We start from the raw sequence: 26,818 nt of genomic DNA on the forward strand, positions 1-26,818 counted from the left end.
GCAAAAATCACATGCTCACACCTGCAGCTCACACGGCTGCTGGAAAAGTATGGAGTTTGCCATAAGGTGACCACCACCATATCATTCACATTCAAGCGGACAAGTGTCCAACAGGGAGATTAAAAGTATCCTTACAAAAACAGTGAATGCAACAAGGACTGATTGAGCAAGGAAGTTAGATGATGCATTGTGGGCGTACCGCACAGCCTTCAAAACTCCAATTGGTATGTCACCGTACAAGTTGGTGTTTGGAAAGGCATGTCACCTGCCAGTAAAGCTTGAGGACAAAGCACTTTGGGCATTGCGGCAGTTGAACTTGGACATGGAGACAGCAGGAACTAATAGAGTCACTAGGTTACATGAGCTAGAGGAATTCAGGTTCCAGGCATTCGGGAGTGCTAGATTATACAAAGAACGGATGAAGCTGATGCATGACAAGCACATCGTGGACCGAAACTTCAAATCCGGAGAGCTAGTGTTGTTATACAACTCCAGATTGATATTGTTTCTGGGTAAGTTGAAGTCCCGATGGTCAGGACCCTTCAGAGTGGTGCAAATGTTCCCAAGTGGAGCTGTTGAGATTGAATCAGAGGATGAGACGAATAAGTTCACAGTGAATGGTCAGAGGTTGAAACACTACCTTGGAATGGTAGATGAGAAAGGGGACAGAGAGTCAATAATGTTGGAAGAGCCCCAGTACGTGAAGGAGGAGTGATGCTCCGAGTCTGCGTCGTGCCGAAACGTTAAATTAGGCGTTGTGTGGGAGGCAACCCACGATTGTTGTGTTTCATTCGTGTATGTAATAATGATTATTATTAAAAAAACAAAAAAAAACTAGGCAGGACCGTGGTGAGAGGCGAGTAATCTACCTCAAAGTTGTCCAACCCACCACGACCGTTGTGGGTACCAGGTAAGTTTTTTTATTTTTTCTTTCTTTTTCTTCTTCTTTTATTTTATATTTCTAACCCCTAATATCAACAACCTCACCTGCCCAACCCCCTCAATTCCCACATCTTCTCTCTCTCTCTAAACCCTAACTCCCAAATCCCTCCTCTCTTCTTCTTCTTCACTCATCTCACTTCCCCATCCCCATTCCTCTCTTTCTCTCTTCCATCAAGGTATGTTTCTTATCCCTTACCTCATCTTTTATATTTTATATTAGTTTTTATGTAGCTTAATATTGTAATGGTGTAGTATTTCTAGTAGATTTCTCTTTGTTCTTTTTCTTTTGAATTTTGTCTTTGTGGGTGCTTGTTAAGGAATTATGTGTATAATGTGGTGGAGAGATGTATGTTGTGGGTGTTGAACTAATTGTTGTGGGGTGTAATGATGTAGTACCACTTGTTATTTGGGGGTAGCACGGTTGTATCCATATGGGCTATATGTGTGTGGAAGTTGTCTTGCCCACAAGGTGTTTGTGAATTTGCCCCAATGGAGTTATAAGGGCTAATGTGACATGGTTGTAGTCAAGTCTGAGTAACCACTCATAGTTCACACATCTCACACCCTCCCTAATAGGTGTTTCTCCGTTTGACATGTACAATGACTTCATCTAGGAAGAGACGCAACACCGGGTCCTCTGCTAGTGGACCGGAAAGCTCCTCGAGAGCTAGGAGTCAAGCCAATGCGCCACAGTTTCACAACACTAGGTCTGTCTCCAAACTGGCAGAGGACAAGTACAATGCAAAGGCGGCTAAGAAATTGTTACATGAGGTGCATATTGACTGAGAAGCCTTAGAGGTTGAATGTTCGAATATCTTCAATGAGTTAAGAAGGTGTCAGCTGGACATCTTCTTTGAGGAACTGGAGGAGGCCAATGTTCAGATGGTAAGGAAGTTCTATGCTAACTGGCCGGAACATGAGAATGGCGTTGTTACTATACGCAATACCTAGGTAAATGTGTCCATCGAGGCCATCTGCAGGGTGTACCGGTTGCCAGTTTTCAGGGGGGAAGTTTATGTTTATCGTACTTATAGCCGAACAAGTGCCTTGTTGGCAACTATTCTTGAGACTATTTGTATGCTAGACAAAGAATACATATGGATTAAGCACCGGATCACACTTAAATCCCAGTCTCTCAATTAATTGGCTAAGTATTGGCTCACCATTATCAACACTCGGCTATTGCCATCCAGCAATACGACCGATGTTAATCTACCACGAGCGGCTGCAATCTACTGTTTCATGACCCATAGGTATTTTGGTGTGGCCCAGCTCCTCCATGACGAAATGTTCATTAGATCACCTGAATTACTCAAAGGCTTTTACTTCCCTTCTCTAGTCACCAGGATGTGCCGTATTGATAGAGTCCCTGAAAACCTTAGAGTTGATGGGAAATTGCCCTTGAAAACCCCATTCCTGGCAAGAAAAATCAAAATTGGGATAGAGCCGGTGGTGAATGTTGATGACTTAGATGATGAATTTGATGATGATGATGATGATGATGAGGCAGCTATGGTCCCACTACCTACGAGAGTTGAAGATGCGGGCCCATCACAGCCCCGCTGAAGTACCCGCCTGACAGCCCTAGAGCAGGACATGGCTGGTCTCCGCACTTCTGTCACAGACTTGGGCACCAGAATTGACACTCTGACCACTTAACAGGCAAAGCCGGAGAAGAAGATTATGGGATGGCTTCGAGCGCTAGGACGAGCATGTCACCTCGATCCTGGCACCGTCTCTGATCAGGATTGATCTTCAGGGAAGTTCCCCTTCCTTACTCTGCTCTTTATTTGCTGACATGGGAACATGCCATATTTTTAAGTGTGGGTTAGGGGATGGCTATTGTTGTAAGATGTTGTTGTAAATAGATAGTGTAACTTTGTATGATGTTGCTTTATTTTTGATTGATTGGTATGGTAGGATCATGTAATTAAAATCGACTTGGCCCTACGACGGACACCTTTCGACATGTCTCTTGAGGGACATGAGTCAAACAAAAAAAGAGAGAGAATATAAGGACTCTTCCTGATGATGGATATTTGAGACAGTTTCTTGAGGGAAGTTAGTCTAGAGAAAATATCAAAAAGATTTTTCATTTTATTTTTAGGTAATGTAGTAACTCCCCCTTTGTTTTTCTTTGGGCCACGGTTCTTTTCCAAGATTTTAGCTTGAACCGGATGTAGGTAGTTTTTGTTTATTTTATTTTTTTTTAGTTTTAGCTAGCATTGATGGGCTACGAGCTGAAATAGAAAGAGAATCCCTTGGCGTTAATGCACCTGAACACAATCGACACTAGAGTGTAACGCCTAGTCTCAATGGTTGACTCTTGCGAAAGTGCCTTATAGTTATATGTTTGTAACTGATTTGAACACTCAAAAGGAATGTCTTGATAAATCAATCCGGAGTGAGTCATATGTCATGTGTGTGTGAGCTATACTTTATTCCATGCTTTACATTTGATGCCTAGAACTTGCCCTGTGTGTTTGCAAAGCGAAATAGCAGCTTCATTCAGTCTTAGAAGTGATATAGGAATTTCTTTGTTAAGCCAAATATATAACGTAAACCCACATAAATGTAATACATCGTAGTTAATCATGTTGGGCCTATAAGCCTGTTTCTTTGGCAATCACATTGCGAATCTTACCCAATTGTTTGAATAGCCTTCTGTTTGAACCCTTTTACCTCCCATGAGCACTTGAATGGCCTTGACATATGCAAAAGTTAAAGTATGGGGTGTTGGTTTGGTTTTCAGTGGAGCCAATGAAATAGTGTAAAGGTGCAATTTTGAAGAATAAAAGAAGAAATGCCACAAAAAAATAAATAAATAAATATAGTAGTTGATAAGTGGTAGCTTGATGCAAATGCACCTAAAGGAATGGGATGTTATAAATAAATTGTGGGGAATGTCTGGTTGACATAAGAATGATATGGAATGTTATTGTGTTTTATATTGAAAGTGCTTAGGGAGGCTAGTCACTATATCCAAAATATCCTACCCATCCCTTAGCCTACATTACAACCAAATGAAGTCCTAATTAATCTTAGACTGGATAGGCTTGATTAGTAGAGTATTACACTACGGGCAAGCCTATGGTGCATCTTTGTGGCATGTGAATGTTCTTTTGGAGAGTGAGTGAATTTTGTCCATCTGAGTTCCTAATTGTTTTTAATCATATTAATTGTGGAACTACTCTCTTATGTGATGTGAGGGCATGTGATTCACAAAGGAAAGGTAAGTCTTGACTTCTGTATAGAGTAGTTTGAGTAAGTGTGAATGTTGCATGGTACGAGAGATTCGACTTTTGAGGCAAAGGTTGTTCAATACTAGGTGCAACAACAACAACAACAACAACAACAACGACCCAGTATAATCCCACAAGTGGGGTCTGGGGAGGGTAATATGTACGCAGACCTTACCCCTACCCCGAAGGGTAGAGAGGCTGTTTCCAGGAGACCCTCGGCTCAAAAAAGCAACAGGAGCCGATATATTAGTACCATAAAAATGCATAATAAAATACCAGCATCATAAGAGATATGAAATACATAATACGAAATACGAAATAGATGGTTGGTATAGTACAACTAGCAGGTAAAGCCCTGCATCAATAGACGACCAATGACATTCTTAGTCTAACTCCTAACTGGCTAGTCTCACTCTATTGTGCTGTAGAAATATTCACAAGTTTCCCCTAACCTACAACCTTAATGCTCGACCTCCATAATTCCCTGTCAAGGGCCATGTCCTCAGTAATCCTAAGTCGCGCCATGTCATGTCTGATCACTTCTCCCCAATACTTCTTAGGTCGCCCTTGTCACACCTCCTTTTTGCGCGCCCAGCCCCGAAGGGTTAATGCGCCAGGGGAGTTTTTCCAATTTAAGTGACAATATTCGAAATGGGATTATTTATTTAATTCAGAGTCGCCACTTGGGAAAAGTTTGGCTTTTGGTGTCCCAAGTCACCGGTTTATCTTGAATCCCAAATCGAGGAGATTTTCGACTTTTCCAAATGAAGTCTGCGAACCAGAAATTCTAAGTAAGGAATTCTGTTGACCCGAGGGAAGGTGTTAGGCACCCTCGAATCCCGTGGTTCTAGCACGGTCGCTTAAATTGTTATAATGGCTAAATATCTGATTTAAATACATGTTGTGACTTATGTGCTTTTATTAAGTTTTAACCGCTTTTATTATTATCATTTATTTTACAGAATTGCAACGTCGTGAAAATGCATATCGAACCACGTCACAATCAATGCACCCGTAGTTGTTAACATATTTTGACTCCGTTGGGACTTGGACTTGGGTCACATCAATGTGCACCCGATTTTTAAGAATATAATTTACTAAAGTCGCGCCTAAAGAATCTAAACGCGTTATTGTCTTCGTAGAAGGCCATGAAATTTATTAAATGGCCTATCTTGAATTCTAAATAATTACCATGGTTATTTATTGAGGGCCCCGCAATTTTGCATCTTTGTTTGGCGAGGCTCATCTCTATTTTAGAAAAGGATATCCTAAAATGGCTACATTTCTAATGCATTTGTCTCTAAAACTAGAAGAAAAGGTACATGCTAATTCAATTATAGGCTTTGGCCTAATCCGGATTTTTGTCAGTTTCTGATTAACTACTTATAAAGTAAAAACGTCATGCCTTGCGAGGATGTTTCAGTCGAACAAAAAGACTACATATGAGATTGATGAAATGCAATACCTAATCCGAACATTTTTTGAGTTGAACTTAACTGAACTTATTTGGCCTAGATTAAAGGGATTAACTACTAGACATTGTTACTAAGGTGATTTGAATGTGATCTTGTGCACTACCTAACGAGACACAGCAAAAGGACATAAAATAAAACAAAGCAGCATAGTATAAGTTTGGAGTATCTATACCCCGTATTAACAAAACAACTACAAGCTAAAACATGAAGGACTAAACTCAGATGAGTGTTAGTTAACATACATTTTCGTACTGTTGAATTGTAAACTAACAACTACACAGGCCCATTAATATACCACAAATATTACGACAAATAACTTTGAACTTCTTCAACTCTTTTTCATTTCATGCTTTCAAACTGTTTAGGTTACACCAATATGGGGACTCGAATGTGTACCTGGAGAACACTGAATATTGAAATGCAAAGAAGAAGTGAAGCAGAAAGGTCAGCAGCAACAGGAATCAGAGTAACAGCAGCAACAACAAACGAAACAATTGGGGCAGAATCTAGATCCCAGCTAGACCAAGTCTCAGAATAGAACAAAGCAAACAACCAAGCAGACTCAGTTGGGAGAAATTAGTGTTGCACAAAAACAGGTCCAGATTTAGTGAAATCAAAACAAAAGGAAAGGAAGCAATTTCTAGTTTTTGTCTGTCTGAGTTATCAGACAAAAATTCTTTTCCAATTTTCTGTTTCCAGAATTTGAACTCTCAAATGTTCAGTCCTGAAATCTATTTGAGCTATCAAAGAATTCTTTCTCAGTGTTCTCTCTCTGTGTGTGTTTTTCTTTTTCAGCTTTCAAGGTTCAGTCTCTATCTCTCTTTCTTTCTCTCAAATCTGCCTATCTCTCCAATCCTCTGTATATCTCTCCCTCTCCCCTGTGTCTTTTCCTTTTCAGTTCCACTTTAGCTAATTAAGTATAAAACTCCCATCAACATTCCCAGGCAGACTTACTTTTAAAGGGTTTAATACTTTTTAAACTTAAAGCAGGGTATGGGCAGTAGAATATGTTGACAGCATATGCTGTTAAACCATTTTTAAAATTAAACAAAGGACCTTTATGCAGGCCACAGGCTGTGCACAAAGCACATGAGATGCACCAATGCACATGCTGTGCACGAGTGCACATGCCTTCCAATTCAGAATCTAAGCACAAACAATCCAACAGCTATAAGTGAACTAAACTGGCTCTTAATTGATTCAGGCAAATGTTCAATAGAAGCAAATCGATTTAACTTTGTTCAGACAGTTGAAACTAATTGACGACACATGTCGACTCGACTATATTAGCATTAACATACACAAACGTAGCCAAATCAGACATTCAAAAGCATGGGACACATGACTCGACTTATACTGATTAAGCAGGATTATACTTTGAGGAATCAGTAAGTCAGTACAAATTTGGGATACAACCAATACACATGTCTTATCAGAATAGGAGGGGTTCAAACAAAACACAGTGGTTCAGGCAAAGTGGTCAATCAGAAGGTGGTAAAATTTAAAGACACAAATTGAAACAAAACATGACCAGATATTTAAAACAAATCACACGGACTAAAACAAATAAAGGAAAGAAAACAAACTCACCTTAAAGCTTGCAAAGTTAAAAATTTGAACTCGGATTTGGACAGACCTCTCTTAAGGCTGAACGGACTTTAATCGAAGTGTTTCTCAGATGAGAAACACTTCGATTAAGGTCCATTAGACCTTAATCTCTTTGGCTCGGACTGGCATGGGCCAGTGATGAAGGACACAAAACTTTCAAACTTAGATCTGGGATTTAGGCTTCCCTGATCAGATTCGGACCAAACCAAGTATGGTTTGGTCACGAGGGGGTCTGGGGGGTGTCTGGTGTGAAACTGGGGTTAAACTGAGTAGATCGAGTTTTGACTCGAATCTTCAAATGAAGATTCGAGAAGGTGGGGAGGGATTCGAACTACATGGTTGATAGATCCATGTTCAGGAAGGCAAGGGGATTCTAGGGTGTTAAGGGGAAGGTCACCGGCGTTCATGCCGCCGGTTTTCATGGTGGGGGATACAGGGGCGGCTAGGGTTTAGGGCTGTTTGTTTGGGGAGACGAAGGCTGGGGTTCGGATAGGGGGGCAGGGTAGGATTATGGGCTTATATAGTTAGTGGGTGGATTGATCTCAACCGTTAGATCAATCTAGATTTACGGTCTGGATCTGATAGCTTAAGTGGAACGGTGTCGTTTCACGGGTAAAGGGTTGGGGTCGGTCCAGGTAAGATGGGTCGGGTTTATTGATGGGTTATGCGGAATTGATCTTGGCCGTTGATCACTCTGAGATCAACGGCCCAGATCAGGCACGACTCAAACGACGTCGTTTGGACGTCCTGGGCATCAGGTGGCCTGGACCGGGCAGGCCTGGGTCTTTGGCTGTTTGTTTGGGCCAATTTTGTTAAAATTGGCCCAAGTCCGGAAGGGAAGGGGTCTTTTCTTTATTTTTTTTTATTATTTTTTTTATTTATTTATTTCCTTTTCCTTATTTATTTTAAAACAAAACTAAGCCAAAAATCAAATTAAAAATTAAATACATACTCAATACAATTATTTGCACACACACTAAAATATTTCAAAACAGGTAAAATCAAACAGAACAAAATCAAAGGCAAAGATGCCCGTTCATGCTTTTCTATTTAACAATCATGTTTCAGATCATGCATGACACGTACATTTTTTTGTATTTTGTTTTAATAAAGTAAAAATGGGCCAAAGTCATAAACAATTAATGAAGTGCCATGTAAAAATCTCAAAATTGTACAACGGGATCAATTGTTGTTATTTTTTATTTCTTTTGGAGCGATTGTCTCGCGAAACAAAAATCACGTGCTCACAGCTGCCCCTCTTTGTTCGGAAACACGAAGAGTTTTCGTGCAAAGATAAAGTGAGCGTGCGTGAGCAATTTTTGCCTATGGACTACTCCGTATGAAGCGTTTTTTTTTTTTGAAAGATCTGACCGAATCTTGCTTCAAAGATTTCCTACATATCCTGGGCTAAACAGGAATCAGGTCAATGTAGTTCGGGAAGTTTTGGTAGCTGGGACTACCATGGGATTGCAATGCTTGCTGCTACTGCTGCTGCTGTTGTCACTGCTACGTCACTGACCGCCTTATTACAACCAAACGAAAATTAGAAACTGAACTAACTACTTATATGTATGTCAACTGCTAGTTACAAGATTCCTATCTATGATTCTTTTACGACTTGATCTTGGGTCTTAGCTGATTCTGCTTGTAGACTCTGATCTGAATCTTGATGCTTGCGAGTTGCGGCGACTTGTGTAACCTCTGGGATACTGAGTGAGACGCGATTGGCAAGGTTCAGGCCCTTAATTAAACGTTGGAGTCAATCCACCCTCCATTCACTCTGATATCTCGGAATGTCTTCTTTTTGTCTTTTTCTTCTTTGATTCTGAGTTGAGACTCATCTCGTAGGTCACTTCGATCCGTGTGGCTCGAGGTTAGACCTGCGGGAAAAAACAAACAAACGAACGAAATTTTCTGCCCCAGTTTCACTAGGAAAATTTCGTTAATTATTCACCAGGAAATTCATAAAATTGATGAAAGAGGATACGCATGCTCAGTTCAGGGTTGGAGCCCTAACACCGGCTAGCTGGGGAGAGGTTCGGTTTGGGGTTTTAAAACCCTAATGCCGAACAAAGGAAGAATCCAGTTTAGGGTTCAAAACCCTAGTGCTGGCTGGAAGAAAAAGTTCAGTTTAGGGTTTAAAACCCTAATGCTGACTAAAAGGAAAATTCAGTTTAGGGTTTAAAACCCTAATTGCTGACTAAAAGGAAAATTCAGTTTAGGGTTTAAAACCCTAATGCTGACTAAAAGGAAAATTCAGTTTAGGGTTTAAAACCCTAATGCTGACTAAAAGGAAAATTCAGTTTAAGGTTTAAAACCCTAATGCTGATTGCATGGAAAAAGCTCAGTTTAGAGTTTAAAACTCTAATGCTGGCTGAAAGGAAAAAGTTCAGTTTAGGGTTTAAAACCCTAATGCTGACTAGAAGGAAAATTCAGTTTAGGGTTTAAAACCCTAATGCTGATTTCATGGAAAAGCTCAGTTTAGAGTTTAAAACTCTAATGCTGGCTGAAAGGAAAAAGTTCAGTTTAGGGTTTAAAACCCTAATGCTGACTAAAAGGAAAATTCAGTTTAGGGTTTAAAACCCTAATGCTGATTGCATGGAAAAGCTCAGTTTAGAGTTTAAAACTCTAATGCTGGCTGAAAGGAAAATTCAGTTTAGGGTTTAAAACCCTAATGCTGATTGCATGGAAAAGCTCAGTTTAGAGTTTAAAACTCTAATGCTGGCTGAAAGGAAAATGTTCAGTTTAGGGTTTAAAACCCTAATGCTGACTAAAAGGAAAATTCAGTTTAGGGTTTAAAACCCTAATGCTGATTGCATGGAAAAGCTCAGTTTAGAGTTTAAAACTCTAATGCTGGCTGAAAGGAAAATTCAGTTTAGGGTTTAAAACCCTAATGCTGATTGCATGGAAAAGCTCAGTTTAGAGTTTAAAACTCTAATGCTGGCTGAAAGGAAAATTCAGTTTAGGGTTTAAAACCCTAATGCTGATTGCATGGAAAAGCTCAGTTTAGAGTTTAAAACTCTAATGCTGGCTGAAAGGAAAATTCAGTTTAGGGTTTAAAACCCTAATGCTGATTGCATGGAAAAGCTCAGTTTAGAGTTTAAAACTCTAATGCTGGCTGAAAGGAAAATTCAGTTTAGGGTTTAAAACCCTAATGCTGATTGCATGGAAAAGCTCAGTTTAGAGTTTAAAACTCTAATGCTGGCTGAAAGGAAAATTCAGTTTAGGGTTTAAAACCCTAATGCTGATTGCATGGAAAAGCTCAGTTTAGAGTTTAAAACTCTAATGCTGGCTGAAAGGAAAATTCAGTTTAGGGTTTAAAACCCGGTTGATTTGGGGGCCTTGACTGTTCCAATTGCTTTGTCTTGGCCCAATTCTTGTTGAGAAACTCTGCTATTGATTGGATTTCACATGCAAAAACTCTTGGACTACTCAGACTTGCGTTTCCAGATTTTGTGATGATTTGCCTTATAAGGCTTTGGCTTTTCTGTCCCTTTCTGCTTGGGGATTTTGGTGGGGATTTTATCAGGGAGACTTTGTGGGGATTTTTTTTTTTTTTTTTGTAGCAAACTTGCTGGGGATGTGCTGGGGTGGATTTCTTTGGGGAATTGTACAAGGGATAGCTTGTGGGGATTTGTCGGTTTTGGAAGCAAATCAACTATCATGGCCAGTGGGATGGGACTGCCGCGCCACCGAGGTTGTACATTTTATTCGACTCTCACCAAACGGAGCCCTGTAAAACCGGTCCTGCCACCTTTCTTTGCGATTACTACGGAATTAAGAGTTAGATCAAAAAGAACTCAAAGAAAACTATGTAAAGGAGAACATATGAGTTTAAAGAGAAACGCCCCTTTCGGGGAGAAAAGAAGGACTTATCTGGAGTGTATGCCAGTTTCAAACTGACATGACATGCCTTTTGGACTGGATGCCCGACCTCCGAGAACTTGCATTTCCTCATGAATCAAAACAGATCTATATTTTTTTTTCAAAAACCCGGGAACCTTGCCAGGACTTTCTGAGGTGGAATCATCTTTTTGGCCGACAACGCCCTTTGCGGGTTTTCGCTAGTCGACCTCTCTCATTTCTCTTCTTACTGTCGCCTGCTAGTACTCCTTGCGAGTTTTTACTAAACAAGCTCTCTCATTTCAATTTCTCTTCTCTCGTCGCCTCACGGTGCCCAATAGGTTTTCACCGACAAGACTCTCTCATTTTTTATTCTCCTCATTTTGTTGTATCGGACCCAAATAATTCCATCTTCCTATTTTGAAATGCTTTGCTGATTGATCAGAAGGACTTGAAAAGGTTTGGGGTGAAAAGAATTTGGATTGAACTACAACTTTGGAACTCTTGGGTGGGATCATTGTTGAATCGTTATAACTTCTGCCCCAGTTTTATTTTCGGGGGGAATTCCTGGATTTTATTGTTGGTGTGACTGAACCCCACGGAGAGGTTGCCTACGTATCCTTTCGGAATCAAGTCGAACGTAGTTGAGGCACACTTTTGTTTTTTTTTGGATTTTTGTTTTTGTTTTTGTTTTTTTTTTGTTTTTGTTTCTGTTTTTTTTTGTTTTGTTTCTTTCTTCTTCTTTTTTCATTTTTCTTTTTCATTTTATTTTCAATAATATTTTCAGGTTCCAAAGAGGGTAATCAAAGAAGAGTAACCAGCTCAAATGGGTTTTGCAAAGGGTTGATAGTGTTTGGGTAGCGAGAATGAAAGCCTTCGTCATCTCAAACTGTGCAAAGATACCGCCAGAGTGATTTAGACATATCACCGCACCTGCTTTCCAAGCAAGGCTGACGTCGTTTCTTTCGACGTCGCCCAGATACAAATGCTCCATTTGGTAACGTTCTTCAATGACGTATGGACCATTCTTTCTGGGTATAATTGCCCGTGACAAACCGCAGTTATTAAGGTTATCATTCTGTACGGGTCTAAACCCATTTACTGCTCTCAAATTCTGCTTTAGTGACGGACATTTTCCAAACCATGAACCAATTTTCTTTAGTTGTTCCTACTTTCAAATTCTTTATATCTCAAATTTTGACTCATTATTTGAAGTCTGATCGGAGTTCTCGTGATCCGGGCATGAAGTCCGCAAACATGTCATGTTATTTAAAGCTGCATTTATCAGAATTGAAGAGAACACAAAAGAAAACATAGAAGAAGAAAGTGAGTAATCAAGCATGATTTCATTTCTTGGCATTTTGGGGAAGATAAGGAAAAAGGTCGACATTCAGGAAATTAAAAACATGAAACTGAAGAAAAACATCTGAGTCACCCTCGGGGGTTACTCGTGATGCAGAGAAAGTGGCAAGACAGGTTCATTAGGACTTCCGTTTGATCAAGAATGGTGTAGCCTTCTAGTTTTGAAGCTTGATGCTTGGCCCCATGTACGATACTTCAACGGTGCTAGTGCCCCCTCCTGGCTGGACCATGTGCATTTCGCATAGCTTTTCCCTTGTTGCCTCACATATTTCCTCACTTTCGTCGAGCCGGGACACCTTATCATCTTCCTCTTTGTTGTATTTTGGCTCTTGTGGTATGCGTCCGACAAACACTGGCTCGTTCGGCCGAGGTGTTTTGACCGTCCCCCATACCATGGAGGCCTGCTTGAATACATCACTTATTCCCTTTTCTTGTTCCGGAGTTACCCTGGGTCCCTTTTCTGTATCAGCAATAGCAATTATGGCTTTCAGTGCCAGATCGACTTCCTCGTCTTCACAAATCATCCCAACTATCGGCCCGTTGTCGTGGGCGGGCAACGGATTATTGGTCACATTTGGGATATCCTCGTCTCTCAACACAATCTTCCCCTGGTCTAACAGATTCTCTACAGCTTGTTTCAATGTCCAACAGTCGTTGGTGTCGTGCCCTTCTACCCCTGAATGGTACGCACATCTAACACCCCGCTGATATGATGGTGACCCCGGGTTCTGCCCGTTCGGTGGTATGGGCTGCAACAAATTCATTTGGACAAGCTTAGGGAATAGGGTGGAATAGGGTTCACCGATTGGTGTGTAGTTGGGTCTCCTGGGTGGTTCCCGAGGACGGAAATTATTTGGAGGAGGTCGAGGATTGTAGTGGTTTCGGTGAGGAGGCTGATTCCTAGGATGTGGGACCTGCCCCCGATTGACTGGTTGTGACCGCTGGATATAAGGCTGGGTGCTCATAACCATGTAAGGCTGAGGAGCGTAGGTCGCATTTTGGTGGGGGAAATGATGTTGCGGGGTTCTTTCCGGAGAACAAAGCCCGGGATTATGATATTCTCCCACCTCTGACACTACCATGGAGGTTTCCTCTTTCTTCTTCCCTCTTGCTATTCCTCCAGACCCGCTTTGGACGGCTTGGGAGGTTGCCCTTATGGCTGCCTGACTCAAAATTCTTCCCGTTTTCAAACCGTTCTCCACCATCTCTCCAATCTTAATCGCTTCTGCGAAAGGCTTTCCCATGGCCGACATCATGTTTTGGAAATAGTCGGACTCTTGAGCCTGGAGAAAAGTAGTGACCATCTCTATCTCGTCCATGGAAGGTTTTACCCTTGACGTTTGCTCACGCCATTTGATGGCGTATTCTCTGAAACTTTCCGATGGTTTCTTCTTTAAGTTTGACAAAGCATTTCTGTCTGGTGCGATGTCAATATTATATTGAAACTGCCCTACGAAGTCTCTGGCAAGATCATCCCATATATGCCAGCGAGATATGTCCTGGTCCATATACCATTCCGAAGCGACTCCCACCAAACTTTCTCCAAAATATGCCATTAGCAGTTCTTCTTTTCCGCCGGCTCCCCGCAATTGATTGTAGTATTTTTTAAGATGTGCAATGGGGTCACCGTGCCCATCGTATTTCTCGAATTTTGGGGTCTTGAAACCCGTTGGCAGGTGCACATGAGGGAACATGCACAAGTCGGCGTAAGAGACGCTCTTTTGTCCGCTCAGTCCTTGCATATTCTTCAAACTTTGTTCAAGGCTTCTCATTCTTTTGGCAATCTCATTTTGTTCTGCAATCCTGGGGCTCTGATCCTGCCTGGGCGCAAGCTCGCACTGAGGCGGTAGAGGATTAGTGCTGGTAGCGAATCTAGTTGGTTCCATTGAGAACGATGGTGCTTGGAATGTAAAAGAGGATGAGTCAAAGCTTGGCTTGTACGTGGCAGGCTGTGCCGTAATCGGGCAAGGCGATGCAGTAAAGATGTTTCATGCTTGCATCGGTGGCTGACATTCGGGGATGAGGGTCAGAAGGCGATCCAGCAGAGAAGGCTGAGGTGGCTGGGTACCCGAATGGGGTAGCAGGATAATTTATGGGAACATTTGAAGTCCCACTTGACCTGGAGAATAATTCAGGGAATCCGGGGATGACACTTGGCGGCTCTTTCCCACTATTCCAGTCGTCCAGCATTTCCAGCATGCGGAGCCGTAGGATTCTATTTTCCTCCGCAGTTGCGGATTCAGGCGTGAGGACGGCTAAGATCGAACTCTCCTCAGAAACAGGGATTGTTTGCAATGGAATTTCTGAAGACATTCCCACACTTCCTTTTGACCTGGTGAAGTAAGTGTGAGTACCGCTTCTGGCCCTAGGCAGCTGAACACTTCCCCTTGACCTTGTGAAGTATGGGTGCGAGGCCAGACTTTCACCAAACCAACCGTCTTTCAAAAACCCTGGATATACTCATCGACAAACGCACGGTTAATTTGCAGCAAATAACAGATAGTTAATCTCACGTTGGGCATGATGCACCTATACAGTTAAGTGGATTACTATATGTTTGCTACGAGAGCATGCGTCATTCCGTCATTTTTATTAGTTTTTCCCCTTTCTTTTTTTTTTTTTTTCTTTTATCATTATTTTTTATTTTGCAGTAAAAGAAATGCGACCGGATCCGATGAGGATTGCCTACGTATCACGATGCCTACGTGAATCAGACCATTACGTAGTTCGAAACTAACAAATATATAAAAATGAAGAAGCAAGTGCTCATTTAGCATAGGGCTCAAAAGATTTGATTTTTTTTTTTGGATTTTTTGAAAGAACTTCTTTTTAAAAAAAGAAAGAAAATTTTGTTTATTCTGATTCTTGTTTTATTTTTAAAGAAAGACTTCTAAAAGTTTATTTGCTTTTGACTGGAATTCTGGAAAATTTAAAAAAAAAGAAAAATATGTTTGGTTGATTTTTTTTTTGTTTTGTTTTACCTTTTCTACGGAAGAAAGAATGTATATGATGTTGCCTTTTGAATTTTGAAAGAGGGACTTTTTAAGAAAATGATGCGGAATTATGAGTTTTATTTATTTACAAAAGCACTTCTAAAGAAAAATCCTAATATTTTGAAATTCAATTTTTCAAATATATATTTTTTGGACATTTTACAAAAAAAGACTTGAAAGCAAAGAGTATTATTTTTTTGATTTTTGTTGCTGCTTATTTCATTTTTTCATATGAAAGACTTCAGAAAGGAGAAAACTTCTATATCTTTTATTTCTTTTTTTTTTCTAAGGGAAAAATATTTTTTTTTTTGGATTTTAAAAATTGGGGCCGGAACCGATGGGGTTTGCCTACGTATCTCACATCCGGTGAGAATCAGACCCGCGTAGTTCGGTCATATCGTGAATAGAGAAAATCAAATAAACCTAGCAATCAAGAATAAGTATTATTTTTGGAGAAAGATAAATACTAAAAAATATTTTTTTTTTTTTTTTTTTTGCAATATTTGGACTATTAGTCCGAATTTATAAAAGGGTATTACAAAAGAAATAACACTTTTTTTTCGAATTATGAGTTTTCCATTTTTTAAAAAAAAATAAATATCCCCTTTTTTTTTCTTAAAAAGAAAAGAACAATTTTTATATTTTTTTTAATGAATCAAACTAAAAGACAACTTTTGGTTTTATATATTTTTTTAGAAAAATTCCGACGAGGTTTCGACACTACTGGGATATTGGTTTTATTTTTCCAAAATAAGTAATTATCTCCCTACGCTGCTATTTTTCTTTTTTTTAGAAACCGGTCAGCATGCGGAACCGAAGCAAATAAATGCGCAAAACAAATAGGATGCAGCAAGTTGGTCTTTTCATTTCAGGTTGCTTGTCCTAGACGGACCCAACCCCTGTGTTGAGCCCCCTAAGTCAAATGCAACATGATGCAAATAAGCGTTCCTACTAGGGATCCGGCATGAAGTCGAGTTATACTAGGTTCAAACCTTGGTATTTGTTCTAGACTGTGTACCCGAGCGGACAACTCGAGTCGAGGAGGGGCAACTTACCGGGAACCAAAAGGTCGTCCGGCTTCGTAACTTATTCGTCCTCTTTCTTATTTCGGGCATTGACACTAACAGAATAGGGAGTCTCGACCAGCGAGCTTCTCCCCGGAGGTAAGGAGATAGGGGTTTCGGCACAGTTTATATACAGTTCAGATAATATCAAAGTGGTAAAAGACAACATTTAGCACGTTACGCAAAAACATGTAATAAAGATCAGATAATAAAGCAAAATATAACAATTATTCTAAGCTCGAATTCTTGAACCCTGAACCAGTGGTTCTGGGTTAAATCCCCAGCAGAGTCGCCAGAGCTGTCACACCTCCTTTTTGCGCGCCCAGCCCCGAAGGGTTAATGCGCGAGGGGAGTTTTTCCAATTTAAGTGACAATATTCGAAATGGGATTATTTATTTAATTCAGAGTCGCCACTTGGGAAAAGTTTGGCTTTTGGTGTCCCAAGTCACCGGTTTATCTTGAATCCCAAATCGAGGAGATTTTCGACTTTTCCAAATGAAGTCTGCGAACCAGAAATTCTAAGTAAGGAATTCTGTTGACCCGAGGGAAGGTGTTAGGCACCCTCGAATCCCGTGGTTCTAGCACGGTCGCTTAAATTGTTATAATGGCTAAATATCTGATTTAAATACATGTTGTGACTTATGTGCTTTTATTAAGTTTTAACCGCTTTTATTATTATCATTTATTTTACAGAATTGCAACGTCGTGAAAATGCATATCGAACCACGTCACAATCAATGCACCCGTAGTTGTTAACATATTTTGACTCCGTTGGGACTTGGACTTGGGTCACATCAATGTGCACCCGATTTTTAAGAATATAATTTACTAAAGTCGCGCCTAAAGAATCTAAACGCGTTATTGTCTTCGTAGAAGGCCATGAAATTTATTAAATGGCCTATCTTGAATTCTAAATAATTACCATGGTTATTTATTGAGGGCCCCGCAATTTTGCATCTTTGTTTGGCGAGGCTCATCTCTATTTTAGAAAAGGATATCCTAAAATGGCTACATTTCTAATGCATTTGTCTCTAAAACTAGAAGAAAAGGTACATGCTAATTCAATTATAGGCTTTGGCCTAATCCGGATTTTTGTCAGTTTCTGATTAACTACTTATAAAGTAAAAACGTCATGCCTTGCGAGGATGTTTCAGTCGAACAAAAAGACTACATATGAGATTGATGAAATGCAATACCTAATCCGAACATTTTTTGAGTTGAACTTAACTGAACTTATTTGGCCTAGATTAAAGGGATTAACTACTAGACATTGTTACTAAGGTGATTTGAATGTGATCTTGTGCACTACCTAACGAGACACAGCAAAAGGACATAAAATAAAACAAAGCAGCATAGTATAAGTTTGGAGTATCTATACCCCGTATTAACAAAACAACTACAAGCTAAAACATGAAGGACTAAACTCAGATGAGTGTTAGTTAACATACATTTTCGTACTGTTGAATTGTAAACTAACAACTACACAGGCCCATTAATATACCACAAATATTACGACAAATAACTTTGAACTTCTTCAACTCTTTTTCATTTCATGCTTTCAAACTGTTTAGGTTACACCAATATGGGGACTCGAATGTGTACCTGGAGAACACTGAATATTGAAATGCAAAGAAGAAGTGAAGCAGAAAGGTCAGCAGCAACAGGAATCAGAGTAACAGCAGCAGCAACAAACGAAACAATTGGGGCAGAATCTAGATCCCAGCTAGACCAAGTCTCAGAATAGAACAAAGCAAACAACCAAGCAGACTCAGTTGGGAGAAATTAGTGTTGCATAAAAACCGGTCCAGATTTAGTGAAATCAAAACAAAAGGAAAGGAAGCAATTTCTAGTTTTTGTCTGTCTGAGTTATCAGACAAAAATTCTTTTCCAATTTTCTGTTTCCAGAATTTGAACTCTCAAATGTTCAGTCCTGAAATCTATTTGAGCTATCAAAGAATTCTTTCTCAGTGTTCTCTCTCTGTGTGTGTGTTTTTCTTTTTCAGCTTTCAAGGTTCAGTCTCTATCTCTCTTTCTTTCTCTCAAATCTGCCTATCTCTCCAATCCTCTGTATATCTCTCCCTCTCCCCTGTGTCTTTTCCTTTTCAGTTCCACTTTAGCTAATTAAGTATAAAACTCCCATCAACATTCCCTGGCAGACTTACTTTTAAAGGGTTTAATACTTTTTAAACTTAAAGCAGGGTATGGGCAGTAGAATATGTTGACAGCATATGCTGTCAAACCATTTTTAAAATTAAACAAAGGACCTTTATGCAGGCCACAGGCTGTGCACAAAGCACATGAGATGCACCAATGCACATGCTGTGCACGAGTGCACATGCCTTCCAATTCAGAATCTAAGCACAAACAATCCAACAGCTATAAGTGAACTAAACTGGCTCTTAATTGATTCAGGCAAATGTTCAATAGAAGCAAATCGATTTAACTTTGTTCAGACAGTTGAAACTAATTGACGACACATGTCGACTCGACTATATTAGCATTAACATACACAAACGTAGCCAAATCAGACATTCAAAAGCATGGGACACATGACTCGACTTATACTGATTAAGCAGGATTATACTTTGAGGAATCAGTAAGTCAGTACAAATTTGGGATACAACCAATACACATGTCTTATCAGAATAGGAGGGGTTCAAACAAAACACAGTGGTTCAGGCAAAGTGGTCAATCAGAAGGTGGTAAAATTTAAAGACACAAATTGAAACAAAACATGACCAGATATTTAAAACAAATCACACGGACTAAAACAAATAAAGGAAAGAAAACAAACTCACCTTAAAGCTTGCAAAGTTAAAAATTTGAACTCGGATTTGGACAGACCTCTCTTAAGGCTGAACGGACTTTAATCGAAGTGTTTCTCAGATGAGAAACACTTCGATTAAGGTCCATTAGACCTTAATCTCTTTGGCTCGGACTGGCATGGGCCAGTGATGAAGGACACAAAACTTTCAAACTTAGATCTGGGATTCAGGCTTGCCTGATCAGATTCGGACCAAACCAAGTATGGTTTGGTCACGAGGGGGGTCTGGGGGTGTCTGGTGTGAAACTGGGGTTAAACTGAGTAGATCGAGTTTTGACTCGAATCTTCAAATGAAGATTCGAGAAGGTGGTGAGGGATTCGAACTACATGGTTGATAGATCCATGTTCAGGAAGGCAAGGGTATTATAGGGTGTTAAGGGGAAGGTCACCGGCGTTCATGCCGCCGGTTTTCATGGTGGGGGATACAGGGGCGGCTAGGGTTTAGGGCTGTTTGTTTGGGGAGACGAAGGCTGGGGTTCGGATAGGGGGGCAGGGTAGGATTATGGGCTTATATAGTTAGTGGGTGGATTGATCTCAACCGTTAGATCAATCTAGATTGACGGTCTGGATCTGATAGCTTAAGTGGAACGGTGTCGTTTCACGGGTAAAGGGTTGGGGTCGGTCCGGGTAAGATGGGTCGGGTTTATTGATGGGTTATGGGGAATTGATCTTGGCCGTTGATCACTCTGAGATCAACGGCCCAGATCAGGCACGACTCAAACGACGTCGTTTGGACGTCCTGGGCATCAGGTGGCCTGGACCGGGCAGGCCTGGGTCTTGGGCTGTTTGTTTGGGCCAATTTTGTTAAAATTGGCCCAAGTCCGGAAGGGATCCTTTTCTTTATTTTTTTTATTATTTTATTTATTTATTTATTTCCTTTTCCTTATTTATTTTAAAACAAAACTAAGCCAAAAATCAAATTAAAAATTAAATACACACTCAATACAATTATTTGCACACACACTAAAATATTTCAAAACAGGTAAAATCAAACAGAACAAAATCAAAGGCAAAGATGCCCGTTCATGCTTTTCTATTTAACAATCATGTTTCAGATCATGCATGACACGTACATTTTTTTGTATTTTGTTTTAATAAAGTAAAAATGGGCCAAAGTCATAAACAATTAATGAAGTGCCATGTAAAAATCTCAAAATTGTACAACAGGATCAATTGTTGTTATTTTTTATTTCTTTTGGAGCGATTGTCTCGCGAAACAAAAATCACGTGCTCACAGCCCTCTACCTCTCCGCGTGCCCACTATAGCCAGTCGCTCACACCTCCTCACCGGTGCATCAGTGCTCCTCCTCTGAATGTGCCCGAACCATATGAGTCTTACTTCCCGCATCTTGTCCTCCATGGGGGTCATGCCCACCTTCTCTCGAATATCTTCATTCCTAATCTTATCCATCCTTGTATGCCCGCACATTCACCTCAACATCCTCATCTCTGCTACTTTTATCTTCTGGATGTGTGAGTTCTTTACCGGCCAACATTCAGTTCCATATAACATGGCAGGCCGAACCACTGCTCTACAAAACTTACCTTTTAGTAACGGTGGCACTTTCTTGTCACACAAGACTCCCGACGCTAACCTCCACTTCATACACCCCACCCCTATATGGTGTGTGACATCCTCGTCAATCTCCCCGATGCCCTGAATAACTGATCCAAGGTACTTGAAACTACCCCTCTTGGGAATGACTTGAGAGTCAAGCCTCACTTAAACTCCCGCTTCCGTCGGCTCAACTCCAAATTTGACCTCGAGGTATTCCGTCTTCGTCCTGCTCAACTTGAAACCTTTAGACTCAAGAGCATGTCTCCAAATATCTAGCCTCTCGTTGACGCCGCCTCGTGTCTCATCAATTAGAATAATGTCATCAGCAAATAGCATGCACCACTAGGTGCAACTTTGGTAAATTGTTCAAGGTGTGAGTTGTTAAGGGAAAAGCTTAGGGAAAGAACTTTGATAGAGTGTGGTGGATTGCTAGAGGACTGGCAATGATTTAAGAGTGAGGTGTTGATATTAGGCTATATAAATGATTTTTACACCTTAATATTACCATGCTTTATTGTTGTTTTATAGGCGAATTGATAACAAAACGCTCTAAATGGTGTTCTTTTGCTTCGCAGGGAATAATCTAAGTGAGGAAGCACTACGGAGTATTTTGGAGTCAATAATGTGAAGAAAACGCATAATTAAGAAGTACCCGAGCATAAAGAAGCAAAAATGGACTGAGTGAAATCCACCGCGACCGCGGTGGAACCGCGGTTAACCGCGATAGATCAATTATGCGAGGCAGAATGTTCAGCGTTCACCGCGGTCGAGCCGCAGTATTTTCGCGACCGCGGTGAACTGTTCAAGTGCCAGAAAATTGGGGACTAAAGTGGAATTCGGGAAAAACTTGTTCCAAACCCTTATAAACTTTAGAAGCTCGCCCAAGACAAAAAAAAACTTATTTTTAGACTACTTTGGAGGCAAGAACAAGTATGATAAGATCAATCAAACATTAAAGTTTTTCTATCTCCTTTTAATTCTTGCAATTATTCATTATGAACAACTTTGTAGTTTTATTCTATTTTGTTATGAGTAGCTAAACAATTATCTAGGGTTGATGGAACCGATTATTGGTTGAAGTTTTGACTCAACTTGTTATAATCGAGCAGGATTTATTAAATGATTGTTCAACTACGTTTTGTATGGTGATTAATTGAATGGGCCCTTGATTAATCGTGTCTAATTACCTCATATTGCTTGAGAAAGAATATTAGGTTAGAAAGCTGTTGAACAACACCACATTTGGGTAATTGAAGAGATTCATTACTTGAACTTAAAAGTTGATTTAGAGATAACGAAGCTTCGGTGGGATAATTTAGAACTGTACATATTGTCAGCTAGAGTAGTTCGAGAGAATGCTCTAGTAAATTATTGTAGTTGATCGAGAGATAATTATGATAGCCCATAGCTCTTAATCCTCATAGAGCACTACGGCGAGATTATTGCGAAAGAGTCAAGACCTAAACTAGCAATTGCGGAAATCACAGACCTTTTTACCATTGAATTATCTTTAATCTAGCTTATTGTTATTTCCAATATTATTTGAAGTAGTTAAACAAAACCCAAGATTGATTGATAAAAATCTTGCATCTAGAAATTGGTTAAGTTGATAATAGTATTGCCAAAGAGTTGTAATAGATAGGTTAGTTCCCTGAGGATTCGACTCCGAACTTAAAACCGAATTATATTTGCAACAACCGCTTTGTCTTTTAGAAGGCATAGTTGAGCATGATCACTAACTTGCTAAGCTATACACTGAAATAAACAGCCATGTATGCTTCAACACCAGACAATAGCTTAGCCATCATTCAGGCGAAACCTGTTCAAATTTGAAGCTCATACTTAAATCAATTATTATAGGAGAATGTCTATGATTAGAATTAAGAAACAACATGTGAGCCAAGCCATTAAAACTGTAGCTCAAACCAACTTTTAGCCAGATCCATAGTTATTGACTCTCGAATCCAGCATTAGACCTTAGTTTATCAGGAACCAAAGAAAAGACTTGAGCTTCAGTAATTAATACTCAAACTAAGCAACATATGATTATATGTACGATACACATGTTGAATTCTAGTGGAAATAGGTGAAATGTAAAACATTCTAACTATGAATTACTGCAAAAACGCATTCCATCTATAACCAAACTTCATGTAATTGCTATGTCAAAACCAAACATTCAAGTTATGTTCAAAAACCAACAAGTAGCAGGCTTAACAAAATGCAGCAGACAGTTTAGAGTACCTAAGCTTGAAAAACAAAACTGAACTTTGCCGAATAAGATCAAAGAAATCAGCTACTAAATGAATCTACAGCAGGTCAGCAGCAGAAAAGCCTAGAGTACTGCAGCTTCTAGCTCAACTCAAACAGGACCAACAGTGAATCAACCCGGAAAACTTGTTCTAATCCCTGAAACCCTTAGCCAAGACCCCAGAAAATAGAAAGAAACTAAAATTTCCTTAAGAAATCTTTTTGGAAATCTGGTTTTTCAGCCATTTGTGCCTTTTCTCCCTTTTTTTCTTTTCCCTAATCATTGGCAAGAGGGTCTTTTATAGAAGGAATTTAGGGCAACAAAAATCAGATTTGTAAATTAAAAGTACTCCCTTAACTTCTAATTTTATTAACTTACCCCCTGCCCCAGGATTTTCACTCTCTTTTATCTCTAAAATGTTCCTTGTTAGCTTTTCTAGAAGCTTCCTACAAGCTTCCCTCAAATCCTACCCAATTCAAACCCCAGTACCCCTATATTTACCCCTCTTATTTTTACTCTTTTAAGGTTAAAACTGGGTGGTACTGAACCTGGACCACTTAAACCTTAAGCCCAATATTTACTTGGGATTTTGTACTAACAAAAACCAAATAAAACCCAACCTAAAACAAAACAACTTTATGCAAAATTAAACCAATATTTGATTAATCAAAGACTAATGATACATTATTTTAAGAAACTATATATTATAAAAGTAATTAAGCCTAGTTATTGATCTATTAATCACTGATTAATCAATCATGCCTTAGAAAAATAATTTTTAGACAGAAAAAGGCATCACAGTAGAGGTTATGAAGAATGGGAGGAGAATTATACCGATGGAATCGCCAAAACTTCAATACCTCTGAAAAGAACAAGCAGAAGCTTGATTTGAACTCTGACGAACAAAAAATCTCAGCCAATGGTGAGAATTATAACATGAACATTGGCCGAACTCTCGTCCATGGCCAGTGCTTCATGCAAGAATCCTTACCACACGCTAAAGACAAGATGAGGCAAAGGCTCCGAGGATTTGAATCATCCACAGCTATTTTGCCCGAAATCTGGCCTGGCCAATCTGTGGGATGGGGCATTCTCAGCATTAAAATGATTCCTTTTGTTGAAGAACTGGGAATTCATACGGGCTTTATCCTGAATTGAGGACCAGGTCAAGCAAAATCGAACAAAGAGTAAAAAGTTTGAAGTTTTATTTCTTAGATCTCAAATTTGGATAAATGAGTGGCCTTTTGGAGAAATTAATGGCGGAATATGAATGAGGGGGTAACGGAGATTGTGTGGTTGAAATTTGAGGGCCTTTGGGGATGGTCCACTGCCACGAGACAATTTTTGGGCGGCAGAGGAACGGTGGAGGTGGACGGAGGTCTCTGAGAGAAAGGGGATTAGGTTTAAGGCCTAATCAAATGAATTATGAAGCCCAGAGGGTGTGTTTGGTCATTTAATGGGCTAAACGAGTTGAAACGGCGTAGTTTTGAAATGCAACTACGTCGTTTTGATGAAGGAAAAATGGACCGGGTTTGAAGGGATTGGGCTTGGGTCTGGATCGATTTGGGGGAAAATTTGGGCCGATTTGGTATAAAATTAGCCCAAATTCGGATTAAAACCCCTTTCTTCAATTAACCCTTTTATTTCCTTTTTCTTTGTTTTTTTCTTTTTTCTTTTCTTTACTTAAAAACCCCGAATTAAAATCCTAAACTAATTTAAATTCTAAAATTAAACTCATTATCTAATTATAATAATCATAAAAATTATTTTATCCTAAATTAAATAAGAAAAATCACTAATCTAAAAATTAAAAGGTAAAAAATGTAAAAATGAGCCATTTTGTGATTTTCATTTTTATTAAAACAATTAATTAACCAATTGATCATAAAAATATAAAAACAAAAAATCTAAATGAAATTCATGGTATTTTTGACATTTTTTATGATTTTTAACAAAATTAAACGTGCACAAAAATGCAAACAATTAACAAAATCCTAGAAAAATCCTATAAATGACAAATAATTGGAAAAAATCTATTTTCTTTTACTTTTTATAGGAGTATTTCATATAGGGCAAAAATCACATGCTCACACCTGCAGCTCACACGGCTGCTGGAAAAGTATGGAGTTCGCCATAAAGTGACCACCCCCATATCATTCACATTCAAGCGGGCAAGTTGAAGTGTCTAACAGGGAGATTAAAAGTGTCCTTACAAAAACAGTGAATGCAACAAGGACTGATTGAGCAAGGAAGTTGGATGATGCATTGTGGGCGTACCGCATAGCCTTCAAAACTCCAATTGTTATGTCACCGTACAAGTTGGTGTTTGGAAAGGCATGTCACCTGCCAGTAAAGCTTGAGCACCAAGCACTTTGGGCATTGCGACAGTTGAACTAGGACATGGAGACAGCAGGAACTAATAGAGTCACTAGGTTACATGAGCTAGAGGAATTCAGGTTCCAGGCATTCGAGAGTGCTAGATTATACAAAGAACAGATGAAGCTGATGCATGACAAGCACATCGTGGACCGAAACTTCAAATCCGGAGAGCTAGTGTTGTTATACAACTCCAGATCTAGATTGTTTCCGGGTAAGTTGAAGTCCCGATGGTCAGGACCCTTCAGAGTGGTGCAAATGTTCCCAAGTGGAGCTGTTGAGATTGAATCAGAGGATGGGACGAATAAGTTCACAGTGAATGGTCAGAGGTTGAAACACTACCTTGGAATGGCAGATGAGAAAGGGGACAGAGAGTCAATAATGTTGGAAGAGCCCCAGTACGTGAAGGAGGAGTGATGCTCCGAGCCTGCGTCGTGCCGCAACGTTAAATCAGGCATTGTGTGGGAGGAAACCCACGATTGTTGTGTTTCATTCGTGTATGTAATCATGATTATTATTAAAAAACAAAAAAAAACTAGGCAGGACCGCGGTGAGAGGCGAGTAATCTGCCTCAAAGTTGTCCAACCCACCACGACCGTTGTGGGTACCAGGTAAGTTTTTTTTATTTTTTCTTTCTTTTTCTTCTTCTTTTATTTTATATTTCTAACCCCTAATATAAACAACCTCACCTACCCAGCCCCCTCAATTCCCCCATCTTCTCTCTCTCTCTAAACCCTAACTCCCAACTCCCTCCTCTCTTCTTCTTCTTCTTCTTCACTCATCTCACTTCCCCCATCCCCATTCCTCTCTTTCTCTCTTCCATCAAGGTATGTTTCTTCTCCCTTACCTCATCTTTTGTATTTTATTTTAGTTTTTATGTAGCTTAATATTGTAATGGTGTAGTATTTCTAGTAGATTTCTCTTTGTTCTTTTTCTTTTGAATTTTGTCTTGGTGGGTGCTTGTTATGGAATTATGTGTATAATGTGGTGGAGAGATGTATGTTTTGGGTGTTGAACTAATTGTTGTAGGGTGTAATGGTGTAGTACCACTTGTTATTTGGGGGTAGCATGGTTGTATCCATATGGGCTATATGTGTGTGGAAGTTGTCTTGCCCACAAGGTGTTTGTAATTTGCCCCAATGGAGTTATAAGGGCTAATGTGACATGGTTGTAGTGAAGTCTGAGTAACCACCCATAGTTCACACATCTCACACCCTCCCTAATAGGCGTTTCTCCATTTGACATGTACAATGACTCCATCTAGGAAGAGATGCAACACC

The 26,818-nt window shown here is 39.7% G+C and overlaps 2 protein-coding genes across 2 annotated transcripts; both read left to right on the plus strand.

Moving 5' to 3' along the window:
- The first annotated feature begins 226 nt into the window (after positions 1–226).
- Positions 227–715, plus strand: LOC104236348 (uncharacterized). Its single transcript, XM_009790260.2, has one exon. It carries the CDS (start codon positions 227–229, stop codon positions 713–715), a length of 489 nt encoding a protein of 162 aa, XP_009788562.2.
- A 24,847-nt stretch (positions 716–25,562) lies between these two features.
- Positions 25,563–25,955, plus strand: LOC104236347 (uncharacterized). The gene has a single exon (XM_009790258.1). The coding sequence runs from the start codon at positions 25,563–25,565 to the stop codon at positions 25,953–25,955; it is 393 nt and encodes a 130-aa protein (XP_009788560.1).
- The last annotated feature ends 863 nt before the right edge of the window (positions 25,956–26,818 follow it).

Source organism: Nicotiana sylvestris, chromosome 8 (genome assembly GCF_000393655.2).
Source record: "Nicotiana sylvestris chromosome 8, ASM39365v2, whole genome shotgun sequence".
NCBI classification, from domain to species: domain Eukaryota; kingdom Viridiplantae; phylum Streptophyta; class Magnoliopsida; order Solanales; family Solanaceae; genus Nicotiana; species Nicotiana sylvestris.

What these genes read in the sequence shown, in the direction of transcription:
- LOC104236347 (XM_009790258.1), top strand. Translation starts at nt 25,563, where the DNA reads ATGGAGACAGCAGGAACTAATAGAGTCACTAGGTTACATGAGCTAGAG.
- LOC104236348 (XM_009790260.2), top strand. Translation starts at nt 227, where the DNA reads ATGTCACCGTACAAGTTGGTGTTTGGAAAGGCATGTCACCTGCCAGTA.